The sequence below is a fragment of the Brassica napus genome, chromosome C3 (assembly GCF_020379485.1).
Source record: "Brassica napus cultivar Da-Ae chromosome C3, Da-Ae, whole genome shotgun sequence".
Lineage (NCBI taxonomy): Eukaryota > Viridiplantae > Streptophyta > Magnoliopsida > Brassicales > Brassicaceae > Brassica > Brassica napus.
This window is the reverse complement of record NC_063446.1, coordinates 7,271,232-7,293,450: the sequence shown is the minus strand read 5'-3', so window position 1 is coordinate 7,293,450 and position 22,219 is coordinate 7,271,232. Positions and strand designations below refer to the sequence as shown.

The 22,219-nt window shown below is 38.8% G+C and overlaps 5 protein-coding genes across 7 annotated transcripts; 2 read left to right on the top strand and 3 right to left on the bottom strand.

The window, feature by feature from the left end:
* Positions 1–62: 62 nt before the first annotated feature.
* LOC111209587 (uncharacterized protein At3g60930, chloroplastic-like) lies at positions 63–2,743 on the bottom strand. The gene is made up of 5 exons (XM_022709574.2): positions 2,047–2,743; positions 1,794–1,967; positions 1,145–1,716; positions 431–1,070; positions 63–349 (listed from the first exon to the last, which is right to left on the bottom strand). The coding sequence occupies exons 1-5, from the start codon at positions 2,741–2,743 to the stop codon at positions 252–254; spliced, it is 2,181 nt and encodes a 726-aa protein (XP_022565295.2). The 3' UTR covers positions 63–251.
* Positions 2,744–3,998: 1,255 nt separating this feature from the next.
* Positions 3,999–7,318, bottom strand: LOC125582904. Its single transcript, XM_048749353.1, has 6 exons — positions 7,299–7,318; positions 6,243–6,386; positions 5,110–5,458; positions 4,648–5,002; positions 4,525–4,540; positions 3,999–4,446 (listed from the first exon to the last, which is right to left on the bottom strand). The coding sequence occupies exons 1-6, from the start codon at positions 7,316–7,318 to the stop codon at positions 3,999–4,001; spliced, it is 1,332 nt and encodes a 443-aa protein (XP_048605310.1).
* Positions 7,319–7,980: 662 nt separating this feature from the next.
* LOC106372044 (E3 ubiquitin-protein ligase At4g11680) lies at positions 7,981–10,404 on the top strand. Its single transcript, XM_048752318.1, has 4 exons — positions 7,981–8,567; positions 8,779–9,284; positions 9,371–9,731; positions 10,005–10,404. The coding sequence occupies exons 2-4, from the start codon at positions 8,815–8,817 to the stop codon at positions 10,149–10,151; spliced, it is 978 nt and encodes a 325-aa protein (XP_048608275.1). The 5' UTR covers positions 7,981–8,567; positions 8,779–8,814; the 3' UTR covers positions 10,152–10,404.
* A 4,294-nt stretch (positions 10,405–14,698) lies between these two features.
* On the top strand, positions 14,699–17,251 carry LOC106387417 (calcineurin B-like protein 2). 3 transcript variants are annotated; one of them, XM_048752317.1, is made up of 10 exons: positions 14,699–14,868; positions 15,467–15,628; positions 15,709–15,791; positions 15,885–15,944; positions 16,029–16,137; positions 16,221–16,273; positions 16,350–16,430; positions 16,505–16,617; positions 16,714–16,816; positions 17,058–17,251. In XM_048752317.1, exons 2-9 carry the CDS (start codon positions 15,469–15,471, stop codon positions 16,769–16,771), a joined length of 717 nt encoding a protein of 238 aa, XP_048608274.1. In that variant the 5' UTR covers positions 14,699–14,868; positions 15,467–15,468; the 3' UTR covers positions 16,772–16,816; positions 17,058–17,251. The 3 variants fall into 3 exon arrangements, 2 of the variants coding, with proteins under 2 accessions (XP_048608274.1, XP_048608273.1); XR_007321190.1 differs by lacking the exon at positions 14,699–14,868 and adding an exon at positions 15,216–15,341 and having other exon boundaries at positions 16,521–16,617; XM_048752316.1 differs by lacking the exon at positions 14,699–14,868 and adding an exon at positions 15,223–15,341.
* A 283-nt stretch (positions 17,252–17,534) lies between these two features.
* Positions 17,535–20,209, bottom strand: LOC125584210 (heat shock protein 90-2-like). Its single transcript, XM_048752315.1, has 2 exons — positions 19,964–20,209; positions 17,535–19,730 (listed from the first exon to the last, which is right to left on the bottom strand). The coding sequence occupies exons 1-2, from the start codon at positions 20,084–20,086 to the stop codon at positions 17,754–17,756; spliced, it is 2,100 nt and encodes a 699-aa protein (XP_048608272.1). The 5' UTR covers positions 20,087–20,209; the 3' UTR covers positions 17,535–17,753.
* Between the last annotated feature and the right edge of the window lie 2,010 nt (positions 20,210–22,219).

Genomic DNA, 22,219 nt, shown 5'->3' with positions numbered 1-22,219 from the left:
ACACAACTCATCTGAGATTCGCAATCACTATGATTAAATGAAACGAGGTTAAGTTCAAAAACTTAAAACAGAAATAATAGCCACGATTTAAACATAAGAAAGGGTTTAAAAGCCTCCCCAGGCTATTGAAATCCAGCAAGTGTTAAGGTTTAAAGGCCTCCTCAGGCACTAAGTCATAATGCATAACGAAACAAAGCCCTTAGGCCGAAGTCTTAAAAACACAAAACATAAAGCTAAAAGAGCCGTAGCTCTCAATCTTCCTTCTCTTCCTGAATCGGATCACCAGCACCGGCAGGAACTCCCTCATCGACCACATTGCCATCACCTCCTATTGCTGCCTCGACTGGAGCTAAGTCAGGAGCCATCAAACCCAAATTAGAGCCATACTCCCCAGAAAAGGATGGATTAAACATGTTAATCTCGAAAGTACCTGAACTCTCCGAGATCTGGGGAAGAGGAAGCTTGCTGACCGAGAAGTCAGAGACTTGAGCCTTCTCATACGCAGTTGTCGCTTCTGGTAATAAGGCCACCAATTGGTTGTACTCCTCTTCAACGCTTTGGATCTTGTTGTTCAGCATATCCTTCAAGAGGTCGGCATTAGCTTGGAGCTCCTGAGCGTACACCAAGGCGTTGACCTCATCTTTCTTCCTAGCAAACTTCTCCTTAACACAGACCAGGATCTTGCCGTAAGCTTCGGCGACTTCTTTCTTCCCTTCCCTGACAGCCAGCTTGACTTCAGCTTCCTTGTTCTTCTGGCTATCCTGGGATGAGGCAATGAGCTCACGTACTTGATGCTCAGCTATCTTTCGAGCAGCCTCCAAATCATTGATCCTCCTGCTCTTCACCTGGATATCGAGCTTTTGACTCTCGATCTCTCCTTGCTGAGCATCGGCCTTCGAGCCTAGCCTCGTCACTTCGGCTTCGAGTTCAGAAATTCGAACCCGGGCTTGGTCAAGATCGGCTTTGGCTGCCTTAACCATCTCGGTAACCTCAGCAAGTTCACCAGCATTGGGGGCAGCACACAGAGCATTCTCAAACCTGAGCTGGGCCCTGTTAACAGCCCCAGCCAACTGCAATAAATCAAAAAAAATATATATCATCGTCTCCAAAGAATGTAAACAAAGAACAGATAGAGATCACGTACCTGACCCATACAGTGAGCAATATCGAGATACTCATCTCGGTTAGTCAGGTCCTTGAGCGCTGGAAGGGGACATCCCACGCTCTTCAGGTGCCTCATTATCGCAGCTAGGCCCCAAGAGTCGTCCAGGATCGACCCAGGCTTCGAATGGGTAAAGCTCCACCCAACAGTCCCTCCTCTAGAGGACGAGGAAGAAGAACGGGTGGGAGCTCCGCCCTGATCGGTCCTGGGCCTCTTGTGTCTCGACGGCTCGACCTCAGAGGTACCCTTCGGAGCCTGGTAGTCAGCCTCCGGCACCTGGACCTCAGGGAGAGGAGCAGCATCCTGAGCTACAACCTCAGTTGGAGTAGTCTCGACAACAGGTTTGGATCCTCCGTCGTCCAAAACTTCCTTCATTGAGATAAGGAACGATCCTCCTTGGTTCCTGTCGCTTCCACGAGAAGCACTGGCAGCTTTAGAGGGGTTACCCCTAGAACGGAATGATGGTCGCAGAGTCATGTCACCTGGCTGAGACTTTTCAGTTCCCGAAGCACTAGCACCAGTTGAGATCGATACAACTGAATCGCCTGCCGAAACTGGAACGATGGAAATCCTTAAGTTTAAAAAACTTCAAAGCGATAAAATCATTAAAAATGTTCGAACAAGAACCTACTCTCAAGGTTCTCAGCAGGAATGGGATCTTGGAAAGAGGCGTTGTAGGTATCTGGGAATCTGGCTGCACTTATTCGAGAAGTGGTGTAGGCTACCCAGGTACAGGGACTCTGCTGCAACTTGCGGAATAGAGCCCTGGTGAGCTTGGTAGAGAGCTTCGGAGGATCTTCGATTTCTGCAAGTAAATCAGAGCAAAAAGGTTACTCGGCCATAAATGAATAAAACGGAAAAAGCATATCCCTAGAATTCCTAACCAGATGGATTAGTCCAAGTGACCCTAAGGTTCCGACCCACAGGAACCGTCGAAGGATCAACTTTAACGTAAAAATACTTCTTCCTCCAGTCATCATCACTACTAGAGAATCTGAAGATAACATGATTGGGACGACTAGGGAGGTAGTAGGTCCCGGTACCACCCTCCTTAGAGGCGCTTTCCTTCAGGGAAAAGAGGCTCATAAGTTCGGTAAGACCGACGCTAACCCCCTCCTCTTTGGACCTAGTGATAAAGCCGTTTATCACCCGGATAACCGAGGGACAGAGTTGGGAAAGGGCTAACTGATAATGATCTAGTAGATCAAGCAGTAGGGTCGGAAGAGGAAATCTCAAGTGAGACTTGGAGATGTACTTCTCATGGCAACAGAACCAACCCTCCGGAGCGGTCTCGGGGGTTTCGTCGGAATTACAGGCACGGCCAAGCTCCTTTTGGCCGAGAGCTTGAACCATGAGGTTAACCACGTCTTGATTTTTCAGCAACGAAGGCGAGTGAGGACTGCTCCCACTAGAATCGTCTTTCTTCTTCCGTTTAGAAACTCTGGTCGCGATTGCCTCCCTGGCTGTCTTTTTCCCCTTCCTCATCTTGGCTCCGACTTCTTGCTTAACTTTCAGTAGTTTAGCTCCAGAAGCAGAGGGAGGCATCCCGGATTCCCCGGAACCTTCTTTCGGATGATCCATAGTATGGGAAGGTTAAGGAGAAAATCGATTGCAAGGTTTGGGAGAGAATTTGCAGAGAAAAGTAACGAGGAAGATAAAAAAATCGCAGTAAAATAAAGAGAGAGGAGAGAAGTTACCTTGAAAACCGAACGGAGGCGTGGAGAAAGTGGGAGGCTAGCAGTTAATGTTCACCGCTTTATATCCCATCACCTCTCGAGATTCGGAAAAGTCATTTCAAACCCTCTCCATCTGAACCGTAGATTCTGCCAAACGTAATAAAGACCGTTAGATCGAGTAAGCTGAATCTAAATAGGATAAGAACTAATCATTATCTTAACGAAAAGATAAGATCGATAGCTAGATTCTAGCTTCCGAGACAAAGGATTTTATTCGGAAGCTGGGGGCAACTGTTGGACCCGAATATGACCCTCAGGTGAGGTACCGATAAGCGTGAGCTAGCATGTGGGTTGCGATAAGCCCATCATAACAAAGGGAGCTGAAAGCCGAGCTGACGACTGGACCTGGGAGACATCATAGCAGAGGTCACGACAGAAAGTGAGCTAACACCTTAAGAGACTCGGTCAAGAGGAGCCTAAAGCGAGTTCCGTAATTGAAGCCGAATATCTCGGAGAACAGTTGAAGGGTTGCCAACGAAACCTAGACTATATAAAGACGGAGAAGATAAAAGACAAGCCATCTCTTTTCCATATATCAACTTTTGTACTAGATTAAAAGCATTAAGTATTCTTTAGTAATCATCTCAAGATACATCCCTTTGTATTCATCATCTTTCAACTCATCAATAAAATCATATTCATTCTTTAAGTTTATTTACGGGATTCAGCCCACGATTCTCATTCATCTCTCTTGACCTAACCTAAATCTAAGAAGTGAAACCTTGTCTCTCACAAAAAGCACGCTCGACATCTTTTCGGACAGCTTCCTGGTGTTGAGCAAATAAAACTGCTTTCGGCCCTTGTAGTAGCGAAATAGATTGGATAAAAGTTGCCCATTTCGGATAAATACCATCGGTGAGATAGTAAGCCAAGTGATACTCTCTTCCATTGACAAAGTAAGTGACTTGCGGAGCTTGACCATTTATTATGTCATCAAAAATAGGTGAGCGATCAAGAACATTTATATCATTTAAGGTACCTGGAGGTCCAAAAAACGCATGCCAAATCCAGAGATCATATGAAGCAACCGCCTCTAAAACAATTGTTGGTTTACCCGAACCACGAGAATATTGCCCTTTCCAAGCGGTGGGACAATTCTTCTACTCCCAGTGCATACAATCGATGCTTCCTATCATCCCGGAAAATCCACGGTACTCTCCAATATCAAGTAGACGTTGAAGGTCAGCCGGAGTTGGTCTTCTTAGGTACTCATCGCCAAATAATTGTATAATTCCTTCCACAAAATTCTCCAAACATGACCGACTTGTAGTTTCACCGAGCCGGAGGTATTCGTCTATCGTATCCGCCGCAGTACCATATGACAATATGCGAATGGTTGCCGTACACTTTTGGAGTGCTGATAGCCCCAACCTTCCGATACCATCTGTCTTTTGGCGAAAGAAGTCAACTTCGGTGGAGAGTCGATCAACAATGTGCATGAACAACGGCTTGTTCATTCGACTAGGCACAAGTATCCCAAAGCTTCTTCGCCCGTGACACAAGCATAATAGAGCTTCTTCGTCTCTGATTATTCCACTCCCATTGCTCCTGAAAGTAACAAGAATATGAAACATAAGAACATTAACAAGAAACACAAGAATAGAACAAGTACATGAACACACAAACAAGAACATTCTCATTACTTAAACAAAACAAGTACATGAAACAGATAACAAACACATGACACCAGCATGAAACAGATAACAAACATATGACACTAGCAGAGAAGAGCTTCTTCTTTACACTAACTGGAGAACAACTCATTGATGAGTTTCTTCTTTAGCGTTTCTTCATAGTCAGGGAGTGGCTCTGTTCTAGCAAGTAGACGGTCAAGTAGACCTATCTTGGAGAGTTTTTCTCTCCTAGACAAATCCTCTTGCTTATACGACCAAACCCGCTCAAACTCCTCTCGCCCCTTCCCCTCTTCCATTGGCTTCTTACCACTACGCTTGGCAGCCTTAACACCAGGGGGCCGATCAACCGTTTCACCAGCCACCCCCTCAGTTGCGCGAGATGTTGAGGATTGAGCCTTGTCCTCTCCTTTTCTCTTTTTTGAGGTTCTCTGTGTAGATAGATCACACCACTTCTGGTCATGGCGAAGCTCCTTCCACGCATGTTCCAGAGTGAATTTTTTTTATAGTTGTTCAAGAAGATAAGGTGAGCTTGTTTGAGAATATCATTCTCATTTTGGCCTGAGGTTTTCTGTCTTGCTGCGGCTTCATAAGATCCGCATAACTTGGACACAAGATCATTGATCTTGTGCCACCTATTCTTGCAGTGCAATGGCTCTCTTTTTTCCAGGCCTGCAAGCTTCGGACTAGCAGCAAAGTAATCGGCTACTCTCTTCCAGAAGGCCCCAGACTTTTGCTCGGTCCCAACAACCGCATCTTTGCTGGTGTTAAGCCAAGCGCTGATGAGGACCTCATCATCTGTTTGCGACCAAGACCTGCGTTCTTTACGCTGCAGTGGACTGTCTTGCTCGAAGTTTGAATCTTCTGTGGATTGCGTGCCGAATAAAGGAATGGGAGAAGATTCTAAACCTATGCCACTATCTTGTTGACTTTGGAGAAGATCAACAAAATTTAAATTCAAAAATGGATTAGAATCCATTTTTGAATATGTCTTACGTATTAGAAAAGAGAGATGGAAGATAAGAGAGATGGAAGATAAGAGAGATAGATAGATGGAAGAGATGAAGTTAAACGCATTCATTAAAATAGAGAATATAAAGATAAACGCATTCATCACTCACACAACCAATATCCTAGCTAACCATCACTTCTATTTATCACACAACCATAACCTAGTTCACTAAATAAAAACATTAACTATCTAACTCAACCGTAAAGCTTGCAATCAATTCATTAGAAGTAAACATTTACCTGTATTGCGAAGACCAAATGTACTCCTATGCTTTGAGCTTCCTTCGTCTTCTACCCTCGACCAAATGTACTCCGCATGTTAAGACACAACACACATAAAGTAATCAAAAATAAAATTAGGGAAAACTCTTAAAAATAAACTTTGCTTCATATCTGAAACAGACATAATCAAAAAGGATTTTGATCCACCCATCTTAATTGAAACAAACTTGCAACCAAAACATATCTAAACAGACAGAGTCAAAACATATCTAAACGACTTTATCGAAGAGAGAACATCAAATTTGATCCTACCATCTTAATTGAAACTAATCCAAGTTGAAACAAACTTACAAACAAATCTATTTTAATCCATCCATATTGATTGAAACAAGCTTGCAACCCAATCATGTTCGATGAAACCATCACCCGTTTCAGGACAAACCGCATCAAACAAATAAACGAGAAAGAAGGAAGCTTTACCTTCGCCGAACGCCACCTACGTCGCCGTCGAGGAGAGCTCTGTCGCCGTCGAGGAGAGCTCTGTCGCCACCGATACACCAAATCGACGAGACAGAACAAAGGCTTCGTCTCCACCGAGAGAGGGCTCCATCACCAGCAATACACCTAACCAACATATAACAAACACAAAATAGCCTATCAGAACAATAAGATTCAAAATCTAAACACATGCAAAATCGAAGAACACAAGAGACGCTTACCTTTCTATTTGAGGAGAGCCAGCGTCGCGAGAGTTTCGTCCCCGTCGAGGAGAACCACCATCGAGATCGTCGACGCCGAGCCACCGAGGGAGACGACGATAGCAGAGCCACCGAGACGATTACGATTCGCCTTTCGGGAGAGAGGATTCGAGAGAGAATTCGAGAGAGAGAGAGAGAGAGAGAGAGAGAGAGAGAGAGAGAGAGAGAGAGAGAGAGAGAGAGAGAGAGAGAGAGAGAGAGAGAGAGAGAGAGAGAGAGAGAGAGAGAGAGAGAGAGAGAACCAAGTTTGATTTGTTTCACGCGTAACCGAGGCTCCCCCCTCCCCTGTCTTGACACGTGCACACTAAGCGGCGTTGTTTCACGGGCTTAATTAAGCGCCGTGTTTTCTATTTTTTTTTTTTTTTAATTAAAATTAACTCTAAGCAATGGCCTAAGCACATGCGATAATGGTGGTCTAAAGCGCTTATAATTTTCACAGATGCATAACTAAATTCTGTTTTGAATACTTTAGGTTTCAACATATACGTATATAGTATTCACATAATTGACTTTAAAACTTTGCGAAAGTTCTAGAATATTAATTCGTTTTTTCATTCAAAATTTATTCGCTTTTATTCCTTTTTAATCATATACTTTTTCACAACTATCATCTGACCAATAAAACTCAATAATGGGGCAAAAGCCCTTTTCAAAAAATAAAAATAATAATGGGACAAAAGACAACGTGGAAACTGAAAGAAAGCGAGGAATTGGGCTCCACTCCACAACGTAAATGATAATTGATAGAAACTCTTCTGGTTGAGATTAGTTAGCCAACCATCCCCCACTCCTTCCCATTTCCTCCCGCCAAGTTATACAATCTTCTTGTCAAAATTAGTAATCTTAAGCATCATTTATTTATTTAATTTCCAAATAAAAGTATATATATATATATGATTTAATATAATTACATATGTAAAATCACTGAATTGAATAAGAACCATACTGCTACAAGGTTAAGTTATGGACGCAGAGGAAAAATATTTTGTAATTTTATATATTATATATATTTTTTTATTAAAATTCAATATCACTATAGTTGGGAAATGATCAACATAATAAAAAGCGAGAAAGATTTTTCTGTTATAACAAAAACATTTGTCATACGGTGAGTTTTGAATTGATGACTTCATCTATATATTATTAACCAAGACGAGTTAGTCCGGTGTTAAACGGCTTGCAGCTGCAAATACGGCCCCGAGTTCGATTCGCACTGGCCACCAGGGAATTTACATGCGGACTTGCTTTGGCGTCCGAGACCGAAGACCGTTGCCTGGCCATGACCCACCCTTGGTTGAGCGTCCGCGCTGCTAAAAATTTGGTCTCTAGTCTGGACCACCACGGTGGGACCATGACACTCGGTTTAAAAAAAAATCTATATATTCTTAATTCTTATCCATTTCTTTTCTAAAACGAAAATTCTACAAATAAAAACAAAACAAAAAGAAATCAAATAAAATATCTTTCCCTTTCCTCTCGATCCTGGAGAGAGAGAAACAGAGTAGAGAGAGAAGGGTAGTAGAGAGAGAAGGGTCTGCCTTGGCGGTTGGAATAAGCAGTTGCTATCTAATTATCTAAACATTGCTTCATAAACAAAACCTCAGGTGTTAGATTAGGCCAGCGGTTCTCTTCCTCTCTTCATCTCCCTTTCTTTGTTTCTCTTCAAACGTAAGCAAACAAAACAAACCACAAACTTCAAAGAGTTTGTCTCTTATAATTAATATATAAACAATCCTTTTGTTATGGTGTGATTCTTGGTCGCCATCTCTCGCCCAACTTCACCTTCCCTGACATAAACACAACACCTTCCTAATCTTTCTTAGTAATCATCTTTTTCTCTTGTTCCTGTCTTCTCAATCTTTTCTCCTATATTAGAAACAATTTCTCCCTATAAAACCTATTTCATTTCAGACAAAAGCTTATCTCTGTACTCAAAGCTTAGGCTACTGGAGGTACTTTCCTTTTGTGAAATAGATTCCTCCTTTTCGGGAAGTCGTGGAGTTCGTGTACGGAGCCGAGTTTTGCCTTTTTGGTGGTTGCAAATAAGGTATATAGATTTTTCATGTGTTTTTATTATTGTTAGGTCATGTGAATTTCATGATTCCTTTTCTTTAGTTTCTGTGTTTTTTCTTGTGTGTTTTTTTCCCATGATCTTTTCGTTTATATACTTCCAAGTTTCATGTGTGTGTTCACAACTTATAAACTTTCAGAAGTTTTGAATTTTTTCTTTTAATGTTCAATCTTTTTTTTCTTTGAAGGTTTAAATATATACTGAAGGCTTTGGAAAACTTCCAATGGATGAATCATCTTCCAATATTATCTCCATAACTATTTCATCATCTTCTTCCTTGAGTACCACACCACCACGAGGTGACAACACTCATGCGCCTGCCTCTGTTCAAGAGAGATCCTTCTACTTAAGGTTTGCTATGAGGGTATCTAGAGCTAGATGGTTTATCTTCTTGAGAAGAGTGTTTCACTATCAAAACGGATCAAGATCAGATCTCGGCTCCAATCCTTTTAACTCCAGCACGTGGATGATGTCTGAGCTTATAGCTCTGCTTGTTCAGCTTACAGTGATAACACTCACACTAGCTATCTCAAAAGAAGAGAGACCTGTTTGGCCAGTGAGGTTATGGATCACAGGTTATGACGTGGGATGTCTCCTAAGTCTCATGCTATTATATGGTCGGTTTCGCCAACTAAACCAAGGAAACTGGTTTGTCGATATTGAGCAGCAACATAGAGGCAGAGATGAAACTAGGTAAATTATATTTTCTTGATTTTGAACCTTATAACCTTTGCAAGATCCTGAAGTTGTATTAACATTTTGAATCTTGCAACTTTCAGGAGCTCCCATTTGATGAACAAGTGCAGAACGTCTCTAGAGCTGTTCTTTGCGATTTGGTTTGTGGTTGGGAATGTTTGGGTGTTTGATTCTAGATTCGGTTCTTTCAACCATGCTCCCAATCTTCACGTTCTCTGCGTCTCTCTTCTTTCTTGGAACGCTCTCTGCTACTCTTTTCCCTTTCTTCTCTTCCTATTCCTCTGTTGCCTTGTGCCTCTCGTTAGTAGTCTCCTTGGATACAACATGAACATGGGATCTTCAGACAGAGGTGCATCTGATGACCAAATCTCTAGTCTCCCTAGCTGGAAACACAAACGAGCCGACGACAATGCTTCTGATTCAGCTCCTAAAACTGATGATCCTGTAAGTTATAATCATTTGACTCACATATCAAAGCAGACCCATAAGGGTTTTTCTTAAGACAAAGTCATCACAGAGTAAACCATTCCTGGTTTAGCAAAAATTGAATATATGGTTAATCAATCAGATATTCAATAATGCTATACCGGAACTTGTTCATTTGTAATTACTCTGTCTGATGCACTAAGTATTCCGACATCAAATGCTGTATATTACTAATCTTAGATATATGATAGAAAAAAGTAGGTTTTGATTTTCTTTATTCTTGATATGCAGGAGTGTTGTATATGTTTGGCAAAGTATAAAGACAAGGAAGAAGTAAGGAAACTTCCATGTTCACATAAGTTTCACCTTAAGTGTGTAGATCAGTGGCTTCGTATCATCTCCTGTTGTCCTCTCTGCAAACAAGATCTTTCCGGATGAAAAACCACAAAACCCTAAAGCAGACAAGAGCTCATAAGAGACTCTGATTTTAGTTCTATAGTTTTTGGTTTGTTTGGTTTCTTCTCTCAAAGGTTTTTATTTTTATTTTTGGTTTGAAGCAAGTAGGTTACTTGTGTGAGTGTCAAAAGTTTTGTACAGAAAGAGCTCACCAGTAACCGTAAAGTACATTGTGAGGAGATACAAATCACAATGCCACAACGTTTATAAAAATCTTGATATAGTGTTTACACTTTTTTTTTTTTGATAAGTAATAGTAATAGTGTTTACACTTCATATGGTTATTTCTCATCATGCCTTGTATTTTCAGTTCAATTTGCTAATAAAAGCATATTTACCCCCTCAGTGATTTAACCTAAACGAGGTAACTACATAAGCTTCCAAACTAATTTTGTAGTTACCAACTTCATGGTATATATAATAATATATACATTCAACTGGTGTACGATCAGTTAGAATACCTGATTTTCATGTTGGACATAAAGTTCGGTTCACAAGGCATCTTAATGAGTTTGACTTCAACAATAAGGTGCTTTAATTTAGATTTGAATTCAAGGTCATCCCCATACTACAAATAGGAGACAACATTTTTGGATGTTTTTTTTTGTTTAGTTACAACTTATTATAACATCGCCAAATTAATTAAATAGTTTTAGGGTTTTGTTTGGCGCTTAGACACATTTTTTTTTCCAATATATTTTCAGTAATTATATTTTGGTTTTATCCATGTATTTCTCTAACTATTTGACGATCACAAATAGGGTGGGCGTTCGGATGCCCATTCGGGTTCGGTTCGGATATATTCGGGTTTCGGGTTTCCGGAGTCAAAGATTTCAGTCTCATTTGGATATTTCTAAGTTTCGGTTCGGGTTCAGTCCGGATCTTTCCGGGTTCCGTTCAGGTTCGGATAACCCAATAAAATTATTTTTAAAAATTTGAAATTTATTATATACTTTAAATTTCTCAAAATCTATAAACAAAGTATTATATTACATACAAATTTGAATAACATATGTCAAAATACCTAAACTTAACATATAATTTGATTTGGTTTGAATATTTGGATAGATAATCAATAGATATTTCAAACATATATTTGGTGTTTTGAGTATATTTTAGTTATTTTAGACATTTACTTTCGACTATTTGTATATATTTTCAAGTATTTTGGAAAGTTTTAAATATCTTATATATTTTGGATGTTTTTAATAAATATTAAATCTAAAATATATTTATATAAGGGGGTATAGAAATATATTTTGGATACATTTGGGTACCCAGAATACTTCGGTTCGGGTTGGGTTCGGCTCCGGTTCTTTAGATATCAAAATTTTGAACCCGTTTGGATATTTGATCAATTTCGGTTCGGGTTCGGTACTATTTTTTCGGGTCGGGTTCGGTTCGGTTATTCGGATTCGGATATTTTGTCCAGTCCTAGTCACAAATGTGTAAATGTGTAACTAGGAAAAGAAGAATATAACCACTAAGTCAAAGATTTCCCTCTAATTCTTATTTATTCTTTTCTAGAATACTAAACCACCCGAATCTTAAAAATGCAGTTTGTCAACAACCTTACAACGACTAATTTAGTTGCCTTGTCTCACAAGTCCTCATATATAATACCCACAGACATGTCTATGAAACAACAAAAACAACACAAATCGTTCTTTTTTTCATCAAAACCACGGCGAGAGAAAACCCTCAAATTATAGTTGTCAGGAAATATATGGCGGAGGAGAAGTATTCCATTAATTTAGGCAAGATCAAATCCCAACCTTTCGAAGGCTCTGCCGTCGAACCGATCAAGAAGCAGAACCAAGACCAAAACTCACCGAGTTTACGCCGTTGGGGCTCCGACGACACACGCCGGTTCTTTCAGGTGCAGGCACCATCGTGCAGATTCCACAGTGCTGGTCCGGAATTGTCCGGCGACTAAAGCGGTTTAAAAAAATATTGCCCCTCTTTCTGAAAAAAAATTATTTTTCTTTAATTATAATTAAATTATACTTTTTCTGTTCCTAAATATAATATGTTGTGGTAAAAACACTCATATTAAAAAAATCATTGTTTTGTCTATAAAATATCATTAAAACTATAAATTAATATTATACAACCAATTACAAAATAGATTATCAATATAATTGGTTGCATATTTTTTAATAAAGTAAAAAGTTGCCTAGAAAAATGAAAGCATCTTATATATTGAAACATCAAAATTCTTTAAAACATCCTACATTTAGAAATAGATGTAGTATATTTTAACTGCATAATCAATAAGAACCAAATATTATTAAAAACTAAGTTGTTTCTAAAGAAATAAAAAACAAAACATCAAAACATTATTTACGGTTCATCTTGTCATATTTTTTTCATTTTATTTGCAGTTTCACTCAGTCTATTTTTAATTTATTTTTATAGCATTTTCTACAAATTCAAAGAAACGCACGAACAAAATATATAATTTATAGGTAGAGCACAACATATAATAAAATCACGCTAACATCAAATTCACCAATTTTACTGTGTTTATAAAGTTTTAAAAAATATTAGAACCCTATTATAGTTTAATGCTTTTGAATTTCAAAAGTTTCTAACAAATTTACACAAAGTTACAAAAAAGCTATTCCTAAAAGATCAATCACAATAAAACAGTGGATAATGAGCAATTGATCATTCAAAATAAAAAGGATCGTTGAAAGAAATAAAAAGGAAGAAACTGAGGAGAAACAATTAGGTTTTGGTTAATTACATTATTCATCTAGTAATATATCATTTAATATAATATGTTTATTAAAGAAACTAAATGGTGATGAAAAAGAAAGAAAAAGAAATTAAAGGGTTGCTAGAAAAGGTAACGAAATCCTATGTATATTTTTAATGAGTAAACTCTTTTGTTATTATTCCCGGAAAAGGAAAAAAAAAAGTTATAATTATATCACAAACAAAAACTAAAGTAAGCGTCGAACCTAATACCTCTAGGCTTCAAGGGAATACAACCACTGGACTACAATGAACTTTGTAAATACTGGCGCCCCTAAAGTATTTATCATTTTGTCGCCTAAAGCCCTGGCTTTACGGGCTTTAGCCCAGGGCCGGCCCTGAGATTTCATGACATGTACCGGGTCAATAGGGTCGAACCTCGCTGTGCTTTTGTCGTCCAAGTCGAGCCGGTTTAGTGACTCTATCAAGGCTTAGTAAACCGCTTTTGATCGTATGTATTCGCCCCTATTCGGTATAATAAGTGTCGGTTTTGTGTTGAAAATGTATACCAAACCGTTTGAATTCGGCCTAAACCGATTGAAGACGACTTTTTGTTGTTCATCACAGATTTTACAAAATTGATTTCTTGTACAATTATACGCTTAATCAATTAAATTCCATTTTCACAATCATCAAAATGCCTCAAAACACACGAAATATTCATTTTCAGAATCGAGTTGAATATTTTAAAAAATGTTCATATATATATCCTTACAACGCGTATCTAATCTATTAAAATTGGAGTGCAAATTGAAATTAACCCTCCGTTTTTTTTTAATATTACAAGTCTATGCCACTAGCTTAAACCATATTTAACACTTAAATAAAACCATTTAGATCTAATATAAATAACTAACCAAACTGTACATAGACAAACGTCAATTCAATAACATTACTAAAACCAGAATTAATTAAAAATCTTAACCATTTATCACATCTTCCTATAACCAATCCAAACTCTTATAAATTTGGAATCATACCAAAAATACAATGGCATCTTCTTATCCTACACTGATCCACTATAAAATAATAATCATGGCAAACATAAACCATATAATTATTATATAGTCAATAAAAATTCAACAAAGAACATATAATTAGTTCATTACTCTCCGGATTACAAAGTGAGCATAAAAACTAAGAATTTTTTTTTTTTATCATTTGAATACCTTTTCCATGGATAACTTCAATTATTATTATATATTAAACCATTTGATCAATATCAACCAACAAACATTTTCTATATCACAAGCATTTGGTCAATATTGACCAACAAACCTTCTCACAATACAATTTTTAAAAATATAATAATATATAATTAGTTATATGGTAAATATTAAAATAAATATTTACTAATTATAAAAGTAAATAATTATTTCGAAACAAAAAGAAAAATAAACACCCGCACGCCGTGCGGATGAAAGTCTATTTTGATGTATTGTGAAATGAAAACGTTAAAAGACAACTGATGAGACCGGTGGTACAGGTTCCATTCAGACCGTCTATAACGTAAATTAACCGGAAATAAAAAAAAACAAAACCAAACGTTAAACGGTTCCGTAATAAAGTGCAAATTAAGGCCCGAGTAAAACGTGGTCGTATAATTAAATACAGCGCATTAGTTAACACAGGCTCCACAAAATGCGACGTGTGACAAGTAGTTGTTGGAGCTTCACTCATTCGCGGCTTAACAGCTGTATCAACAATATAATTAATTGATTTAAAAGTTGTAGACAAAAGTTAGTTAATGCTAAAAAGATTATTTATTTATTTTATTTATATAAATAGTTTAAAAGATTTTCTCAGGTTTTGTAAAATATATTTGTTCTTCTAAACCATTCTGCTTACACCAGAATCGGCTCTCACCTTAGTACCAATCTCCACCACCTTCCAACCGCCAAGAGCCGCCTTGAGATTGAGGAATACAGTCGAAGCATCGGTAACTTTTTATTCGGTTGATTTCGGTTTAATCTGTAAAACCAATTCAGTTCACAACTACTGAATAGTATAAGAGTTGCATAACGTGTGATTCCATCACGAATCCGTTTTACTGTAATGTTGAATCGGGGTGATTTAGAGAGCAATGTTCCATTATTGTAATGTTTAAGAAAAGTAGATATATAAATTTGGTTTGTAATGGGAATTAAAATTTTTTAGGCTTTTGCATCGTTATTCTCTTTTATCTTTAAAATAATTTGGCAATGATGTCATTCAAGCCTTTCGTTTCTGATTATGTGGACATAAGTAACATCTGGTAATAATGACAAGACTTCAGTTTCTAGTGTGTAAGCAATGTTTTGTTGCCTTTATTTTGTTATTATGAATCTTTGTCTAATCCTATCTTTAACTTTTCCAAAGTTGTGTGTGTTACATTCAATCTTATGCCTACTCTGTCAGCGAAAAGATTATTAAGTGATTACATATTTACATCTCATCTGCTTTTACATTACAGACCATCGCAGTGTTTTGTTTCTGTAGAGTTTTCGCTTAGGCTTTACTTCTTCTTCTTCTTCTCACTGTTTTGTTTTATTTTGCAGGCATGGAGAGTTATGATTTGCATAAGGTATCAATCATGACGCAGTGCATAGACGGTGTTAAGCATTTATGCACCTCTGTTTTAGGGTGTTTTGATCTCAATTTATTTAAACAATCTGGTGGTGGCCTTGGAGATCCTGAATTACTTTCTAGAGACACAGTTTGTATGCCTATCAGCTTCTCTATTCTTTCTTTTTATGTAGTTCGGTTTATATGATTCTAAGGAACTTGGTTTTTGGTGCAGTTAGTGTGAGTGAGATAGAAGCTCTTTATGAGCTGTTTAAAAAAACCAGCAGTGCTGTGATTGATGATGGGCTTATAAACAAGGTAAAGAGCTTGTGTAATATTTTTGGTCAATTCATTTTTTGTTGACACAATCTCAGTCTAGTTTACTCATCTCTTGTTAAAACTTTGGTTCAGGAGGAGTTTCAGTTGGCTTTGTTTAAGACGAATGAGAAAGAGAGCTTGTTTGCTGATCGAGTAATATTTCTTTCTTTACTACAAGTGTTTTTTTTTTTTCCCAAAAGATCAAGTCTTAAGAAGCATATGTCATTTGGTTTGTAGGTTTTTGATTTGTTCGACACAAAGCACAATGGAATACTTGGGTTTGAGGAGTTTGCTCGAGCTCTCTCTGTATTCCATCCAAATGCACCTATAAATGACAAAATCCACTGTACGTTTTTATAGCTTAGAAAAAATAAGATCCCCATTAATATGGTTTCAGACTCATGGTGTTTATATATGTTGTTGTTGCAGTTTCATTTCAGCTATATGATCTTAAACAGCAAGGTTTCATAGAACGGCAAGAGGTATATTCAAATAGCTTCGTAAACAACCATATTAAACTGCACTTTATCATCATCCTCACCTTGAGGTTTTGTCCAGGTGAAACAAATGGTTGTGGCTACGCTTGCTGAATCTGGAATGAACCTGAAGGATACTGTCATTGAGGATATAATTGACAAGGTAGGTTGCTTTTCTCATCTTCGCACAATATCTTTAGTTGAGAGTAACTTCCCCTGAGTTTTGATTTGTTTTAGACGTTTGAAGAAGCAGACACGAAACACGATGGAAAGATTGATAAGGAAGAGTGGAGAAGCCTTGTTCTTAGACATCCTAGCCTTCTCAAGAACATGACTCTTCAATATCTCAAGTGAGTTTATGTTTTTGTAACCGGTACTTATTGAAATCTATACAACAGAATTGCTTCTCAATAAAGGTGGTGACCTTGTTGTGTCTGTGCTTGCAGGGATATCACGACTACGTTTCCAAGCTTTGTGTTCCATTCTCAGGTTGAAGATACCTGAAGATAAAAGAGCAATCTGCAAAGACTTTAGGGTTTTTTGTTCATTTGTCTGTGTCAGAATAAATAAAAAGGCAATCCAAATCCCGATTCGGATATTAGACAGAATAAAGTCTAATATATATAGCTGGTCCAATTCCACTTTAGTATAAGGCCTTTTGGGAGTAACGACCCAAAAACAAATTCGTGCGAGGGATTGGACATCTGGTGACGGACATCTGCTCTAGTTGAGCGTCTGGCCTGGTTCTAGTAGAGCATCTGGCCCAGGAGTACATCTGGTCCGTCACAACAGTCTGGTTGAGCTTTCTTGTGAAGTTCATTTGTTTCTCTGAACTCATTTATTTTTCTCTTGCTGAGCTTTGTTGCGAGGCAAAATTCTTTTCGATTTTGCATCTTGACCAGGCCTATTTGTAGATACAACTGGTCCATATGATATGTAAAGTTTTGAAGTTGATCGATCTTTTACCCAAGTGGTTTGCTTCAACCTGTGTGTTTTCCCCAACAAAAACTCACTCAGAACTGTAACAATGGCCAGTGAATCTACTATGTAGAGCAGCAATGCAAAGAATCTTGAAACTGTTGCGACAAAAAGAGATCTGTAAGTTTTTTAATGTCTTCAAACTTGTCTGTCAGATCACAGAAGACTAATGTTCTCTTAAAGGAAAAGAGTGATGCTCCAAACGACAGAACAAGCAACTACATTTTTTCCACTCTTCAGTCCAGGTACTTGAACATACTTTAACTGTGTTGTCTTAAGCAAAGATAAAGATACAAAATATATCAGTGGGATACTCATCAACCGTGCAATAACAATTTCTGGACTTGGAAGAAACGAAGTCTCTTAACAGCAATAGTTATAGTTCAGATAAAAAAACTACACCACTAATAGTACTTGAGAAAGAAAAAACACCAAAAATAAAAGTTTTAGCCAAAGAAAGAGCAGATAAGAAGAGAAAAATCATTCACTGCAGCAACAGGGCAGGCTTTTAGTCGACCTCCTCCATCTTGCTGCCTTCAGCATCGGCATCATCCTCAAGTGGAGGCATCTCTGCATCAGCTTCCACGGCATCATCATCATCAATGCTCAATCCCAGCTTCAACATCCTGTGGATTCTGCTTCCGAAGGTGTTGGGCTCGTCTAAGCTGAAACCTGAAGTGAGAAGGGCAGTCTCAAAGAGGAGAAGAACAAGATCTTTCACCGACTTGTCATTCTTGTCTGCTTCAGCTCTCTTCCTAAGCTCGTCCATAATAGCATTCTCTGGATTGATTTCCATCGTCTTCTTGCTCGACATGTAACCACCCATGCTGCTGTCTCTCAAAGCCTGCGCTTTCATGATTCTCTCCATGTTCGCAGTCCAGCCGTACTCACCTGTTACCAGACAGCAAGGCGAGTCCACAACACGGTCAGAGACAATGACCTTCTCGACCTTGTCTCCAAGAACGTCCTTGATCACTTTGCAGAGTCCCTCAAACTTTTCCTTGAGCTCTTCCTTTTTCTTCTTCTCGTCCTCTGACTCTTCCAGTTTCAGACCCTCCTTGGTTGCAGAGACCAGCTTCTTTCCCTCAAATTCCTTGAGCTGGCCAATGGCATACTCATCAATTGCATCAACCATGTACAGAACTTCATACCCTTTCTTCTTGAGCTTCTCGAGGAATGGAGAGTTCTCCACAGCCTTCTTGCTCTCACCAGTGATGTAGAAGATATCCTCCTGACCTTCCTTCATCCTTGTCACGTAATCCTTGAGGCTGGTCAACTCATCACCGCTCTTGGTCGAGTGGTAACGGAGCAACTCAGCGATCTTGGTTCTGTTCTGAGAGTCCTCGTGGATACCGAGCTTCAAATTCTTAGAGAATGCTTCGTAGAACTTGTTGTAGTCCTCCTTGTTCTCAGCAATCTCAAAGAAGAGCTCCATGCACTTCTTCACGAGGTTCTTGCGGATGACCTTAAGGATCTTGTTTTGTTGCAACGTCTCTCTCGAGATGTTGAGAGGAAGATCTTCGGAGTCAACAATACCCTTCACAAAGCCAAGGTACTCTGGGATGATGTCCTCACAGTTGTCCATGATGAAGACACGACGAACGTATAGCTTGATGTTGTTGGGCTTCTTCTTGGTGTCAAAAAGATCAAAAGGTGCTCTCTTGGGAACAAAGAGAACAGCCTTGAACTCGAGCTGTCCTTCAACCGAGAAGTGCTTCACGGCCAAGTGCTCTTCCCAATCGTTGCTGAGACTCTTGTAGAAGGCAGCGTACTCCTCCTTGTTGATCTCCTCAGGCTTCCTCATCCAGATAGGCTTCTGCTTGTTAACCAAGTCCCACTCGTGAGAAACCTCCTTAATCTTCTTCTTTTTCTTCTCCTCCTTTTCCTTCTCCTCATCTACCTCCTCGACCTTGCCTTCCTCGTCCTTCTTCTCTTCCTCATCCTCGTCATCAGAAATCTCCTTCTCAATAGTCTTCTCGATCCACAGAGAGATTGGGTAGCTGATGAACTCAGAGTGCTTCTTGACCAAATCCTTAAGCCTCCTCTCCTCAAGGTACTCCAACTGGTCCTCCTTAAGGTGAAGGACCATCTTGGTACCCCTACCAAGACTCTCCCCAGAAGTGTCTCTTGTCACAGTGAAAGACCCACCAGCCTGAGACTCCCACACGTACTGCTCGTCATCATTGTGTTTGGTGGTTACAATGACCTTGTCAGCAACCAAGTAAGCAGAGTAGAAACCAACACCAAACTGACCAATCATGCTAACATCAGCTCCAGCAGCCAACGCCTCCATGAACTCCTTGGTACCAGACCTCGCAATGGTTCCAAGATTGTTGACCAAATCAGCCTTGGTCATACCGATACCACTATCGATGATAGTCAAGGTGTTGTTAGCCTTGTCAGGGATGATGTGAATGAAGAGCTCAGGCTGGCCATCGAGCTTGCTCTTGTCGGTCAAGGACTCGAACCTAATCTTGTCCAAGGCCTGTTTAACCAAAATCAGATCAGAACCAATAAGTAACAAACGAAAAACAACGTATAGATTACGCATAGAACGCACACAAAATTCAATCTATCTCGCAAGAATCTATCCAAAATCAATTCAGCTCTAGCAACAGTATAGCTAAGAGTTCCCTATTTCGATCGGATACAACAACAACAACACTAATCAAACCTAATCTACAGATCGATCCAGGCGAAAGCAATAGAGAGACGTACATCGGAGGAATTGCTGATGAGCTCACGAAGGAAGATCTCCTTGTTGCTGTAAAAGGTGTTGATGATGAGCGAGAGCAACTGGTTGATCTCCGCCTGGAAAGCAAAAGTCTCGGCGTCGGCCATCGTTGCTGAGAATCGGGGAGATCTAGGGTTTATCAAGGAGGTACGATAATAGAGAGAGCAGATGCGAGGTAGTGAAGAGACAAGTTACGTATATATACACAAACGTTATAGGGTTTCTAGATCCTTCTGAGATCCATTATGCTTAACTTGTTAGTTTGAGACAAGTTGGGCCCAATAATCTTGGGGTGTAACTAATTTACTTCTTTTTGGTCAATGTGTTATTTTCTTCTTCTTTATAATTTTCTACTTTTTTGTGTTAAAACAAATAACATAATTTTGTTACGAAAGTCAGAGAACACAGCGCCGCATAAGTTGAAATTATAAATGATGTGGGGCCCGCTGCACTATTTGCACAGTAGATTTTTTCTTTATATATACGATCAAGTTCGATCGTTTCAAGAACACACTTCACTCTTCCCTTCTCTCTCAGATAAACACTTTCTTTCAGTGTTATAATTTTTACGGGTATAAAATTTTGCCCTTATTTAAATTCCCGCGATATAATAAAATTTCAGTTATTTTCATAACACGTTATCAGCACGATCACTCTGCGATTCGGTAAAATTTATTTGTATCATTTATACCCTGTTATAATGGTCGGTATACCGCCTCTACTATTATTTATATTATGTTATAATGGCCGGAATACCGCCTATATTATTTACTAATAATTTAATTTATTAATGGTCGGCCGAGCCGCCTTATATTCTGTTTATTATTTATTGGTCGGCCGAGCCGCCTTATATTCTGTTTATTATTAATTGGTCGGCCGAGCCGCCGTATAATTTATTTATTACTCTGCATTGATCGGCTGAGCCGTCGCATGATTTGTTGTCATAACATAAATATTTCATTGCCATAATTTTTACTTTTATGAAATTTTATAGATTTGATTGACTGTTTAATACGATATTCTCAGACTGATTTTTAGTGCACTCGATTTAACCCCAACGGTCACAAAGAAATTTTTTCAAAATTTCCCCTTTCTCCAACGGTTATGAACAGTGTTTTTCATCTATAAATACAACTCATTTTCACTCCATTTCATCATCCAAAATATTTCATCTTCTCTCAAAAATTTCAAATCGCTCTCTTCCGATTTTTTTTTCAAGAAAGATGATTCGCGCACTTTTGTTTTTATGTGCCATTTTTATTTGTGTTTCTATTTATGGTTTATTCGTTGGAGAATTTACTCCAAGAGAATTTAAGATGAATATCGGTTTACTTTTCTTTACATCGCTTCTCCTTGTAATTGCTTGCATGATTAATGTAAACGGTTTCTTTTAATATGAATAATATTCTAATAATTTTTATTTATGTTCTTTAGAAATACAAATGGCAAAAATCGAGAAACTTCAGTTTCCGGCATTGGAAGTAACTGGGACAAACTACACGGCATGGGTTACAAACATGGAGCTTCATCTAGATTCCGAGAAAATACTCGAAACAATAAAAGAAGGCAATATATCAACCTCTCATGAAAAGGCTAAGGCCGTGATATTTCTGAGAAGGCATCTAGATGAAAATCTTACGCATGATTATGCGAGAACCAAAGATCCCTTAGATCTTTGGAAAGCTCTGAAGGAGAGGTTTGATAACCAAAAGAAAATTACTCTCCCCCATGCACTCGATGAGTGGAAAAATCTACGATTTCAAGATTTTGAAAAAGTGGAAACGTACAATTCCGCTATATTGAGAATAGCGGCGCAATTAGATTATTGCGGTAAGCCTGTCTCGGAAGCAGAAATGCTCGAGAAAACTTACCAAACGTTCCACAAAAATCATTATGTTCTACAAGAACAATATAGAAATTGTGGGTATACGAGGTTCTCTGAACTCGCTGTGGCGCTTATAATAGCGGAGAGAAATAATGAACTCCTCATTAAAAACCACAATGCCCGACCCACGGGAACCAAAGCATTTCCTGAGGTAAATGCAACGGATATAAAAAATCCGGAAAAAGGAAATTATTCCTATCGTGGGCGTGGTCGTGGCCGTGGTCACAATCGTGGTTTTGGTCGTGGTCGTGGTTATCGATTTAACCGCAACCATGAAAGGAGTAACAACCCAAGAGGAAGGGGATCCAACACATGGAATCGATCTGATCGGGTAAAAGGAAAAGAAACCCAAGAA

Coding starts and splice junctions, on each gene's coding strand:
- LOC111209587 (XM_022709574.2), bottom strand. CDS start 2,743: ATGGATCATCCGAAAGAAGGTTCCGGGGAATCCGGGATGCCTCCCTCT. Junction 1,968..2,046: donor CACTTGGACTAATCCATCTG/GTTAGGAATTCT, acceptor ATTTACTTGCAG/AAATCGAAGATCCTCCGAAG. Junction 350..430: donor CCAGATCTCGGAGAGTTCAG/GTACTTTCGAGA, acceptor CTCCTGACTTAG/CTCCAGTCGAGGCAGCAATA.
- LOC125582904 (XM_048749353.1), bottom strand. CDS start 7,318: ATGGGAAGGAGTGGGGGATG. Junction 6,387..7,298: donor ATGGGAAGGAGTGGGGGATG/GTTGGCTAACTA, acceptor TATGTTGGTTAG/GTGTATTGCTGGTGATGGAG. Junction 5,003..5,109: donor GCGGATCTTATGAAGCCGCA/GCAAGACAGAAA, acceptor CATGCGTGGAAG/GAGCTTCGCCATGACCAGAA.
- LOC106372044 (XM_048752318.1), top strand. CDS start 8,815: ATGGATGAATCATCTTCCAATATTATCTCCATAACTATTTCATCATCT. Junction 9,285..9,370: donor AGAGGCAGAGATGAAACTAG/GTAAATTATATT, acceptor TGCAACTTTCAG/GAGCTCCCATTTGATGAACA. Junction 9,732..10,004: donor CTCCTAAAACTGATGATCCT/GTAAGTTATAAT, acceptor CTTGATATGCAG/GAGTGTTGTATATGTTTGGC.
- LOC106387417 (XM_048752316.1), top strand. CDS start 15,311: ATGCCTACTCTGTCAGCGAAAAGATTATTAA. Junction 15,342..15,466: donor GTCAGCGAAAAGATTATTAA/GTGATTACATAT, acceptor TTTATTTTGCAG/GCATGGAGAGTTATGATTTG. Junction 16,274..16,349: donor GTTTCATAGAACGGCAAGAG/GTATATTCAAAT, acceptor GGTTTTGTCCAG/GTGAAACAAATGGTTGTGGC.
- LOC125584210 (XM_048752315.1), bottom strand. CDS start 20,086: ATGGCCGACGCCGAGACTTTTGCTTTCCAGGCGGAGATCAACCAGTTG. Junction 19,731..19,963: donor TCATCAGCAATTCCTCCGAT/GTACGTCTCTCT, acceptor TTGGTTAAACAG/GCCTTGGACAAGATTAGGTT.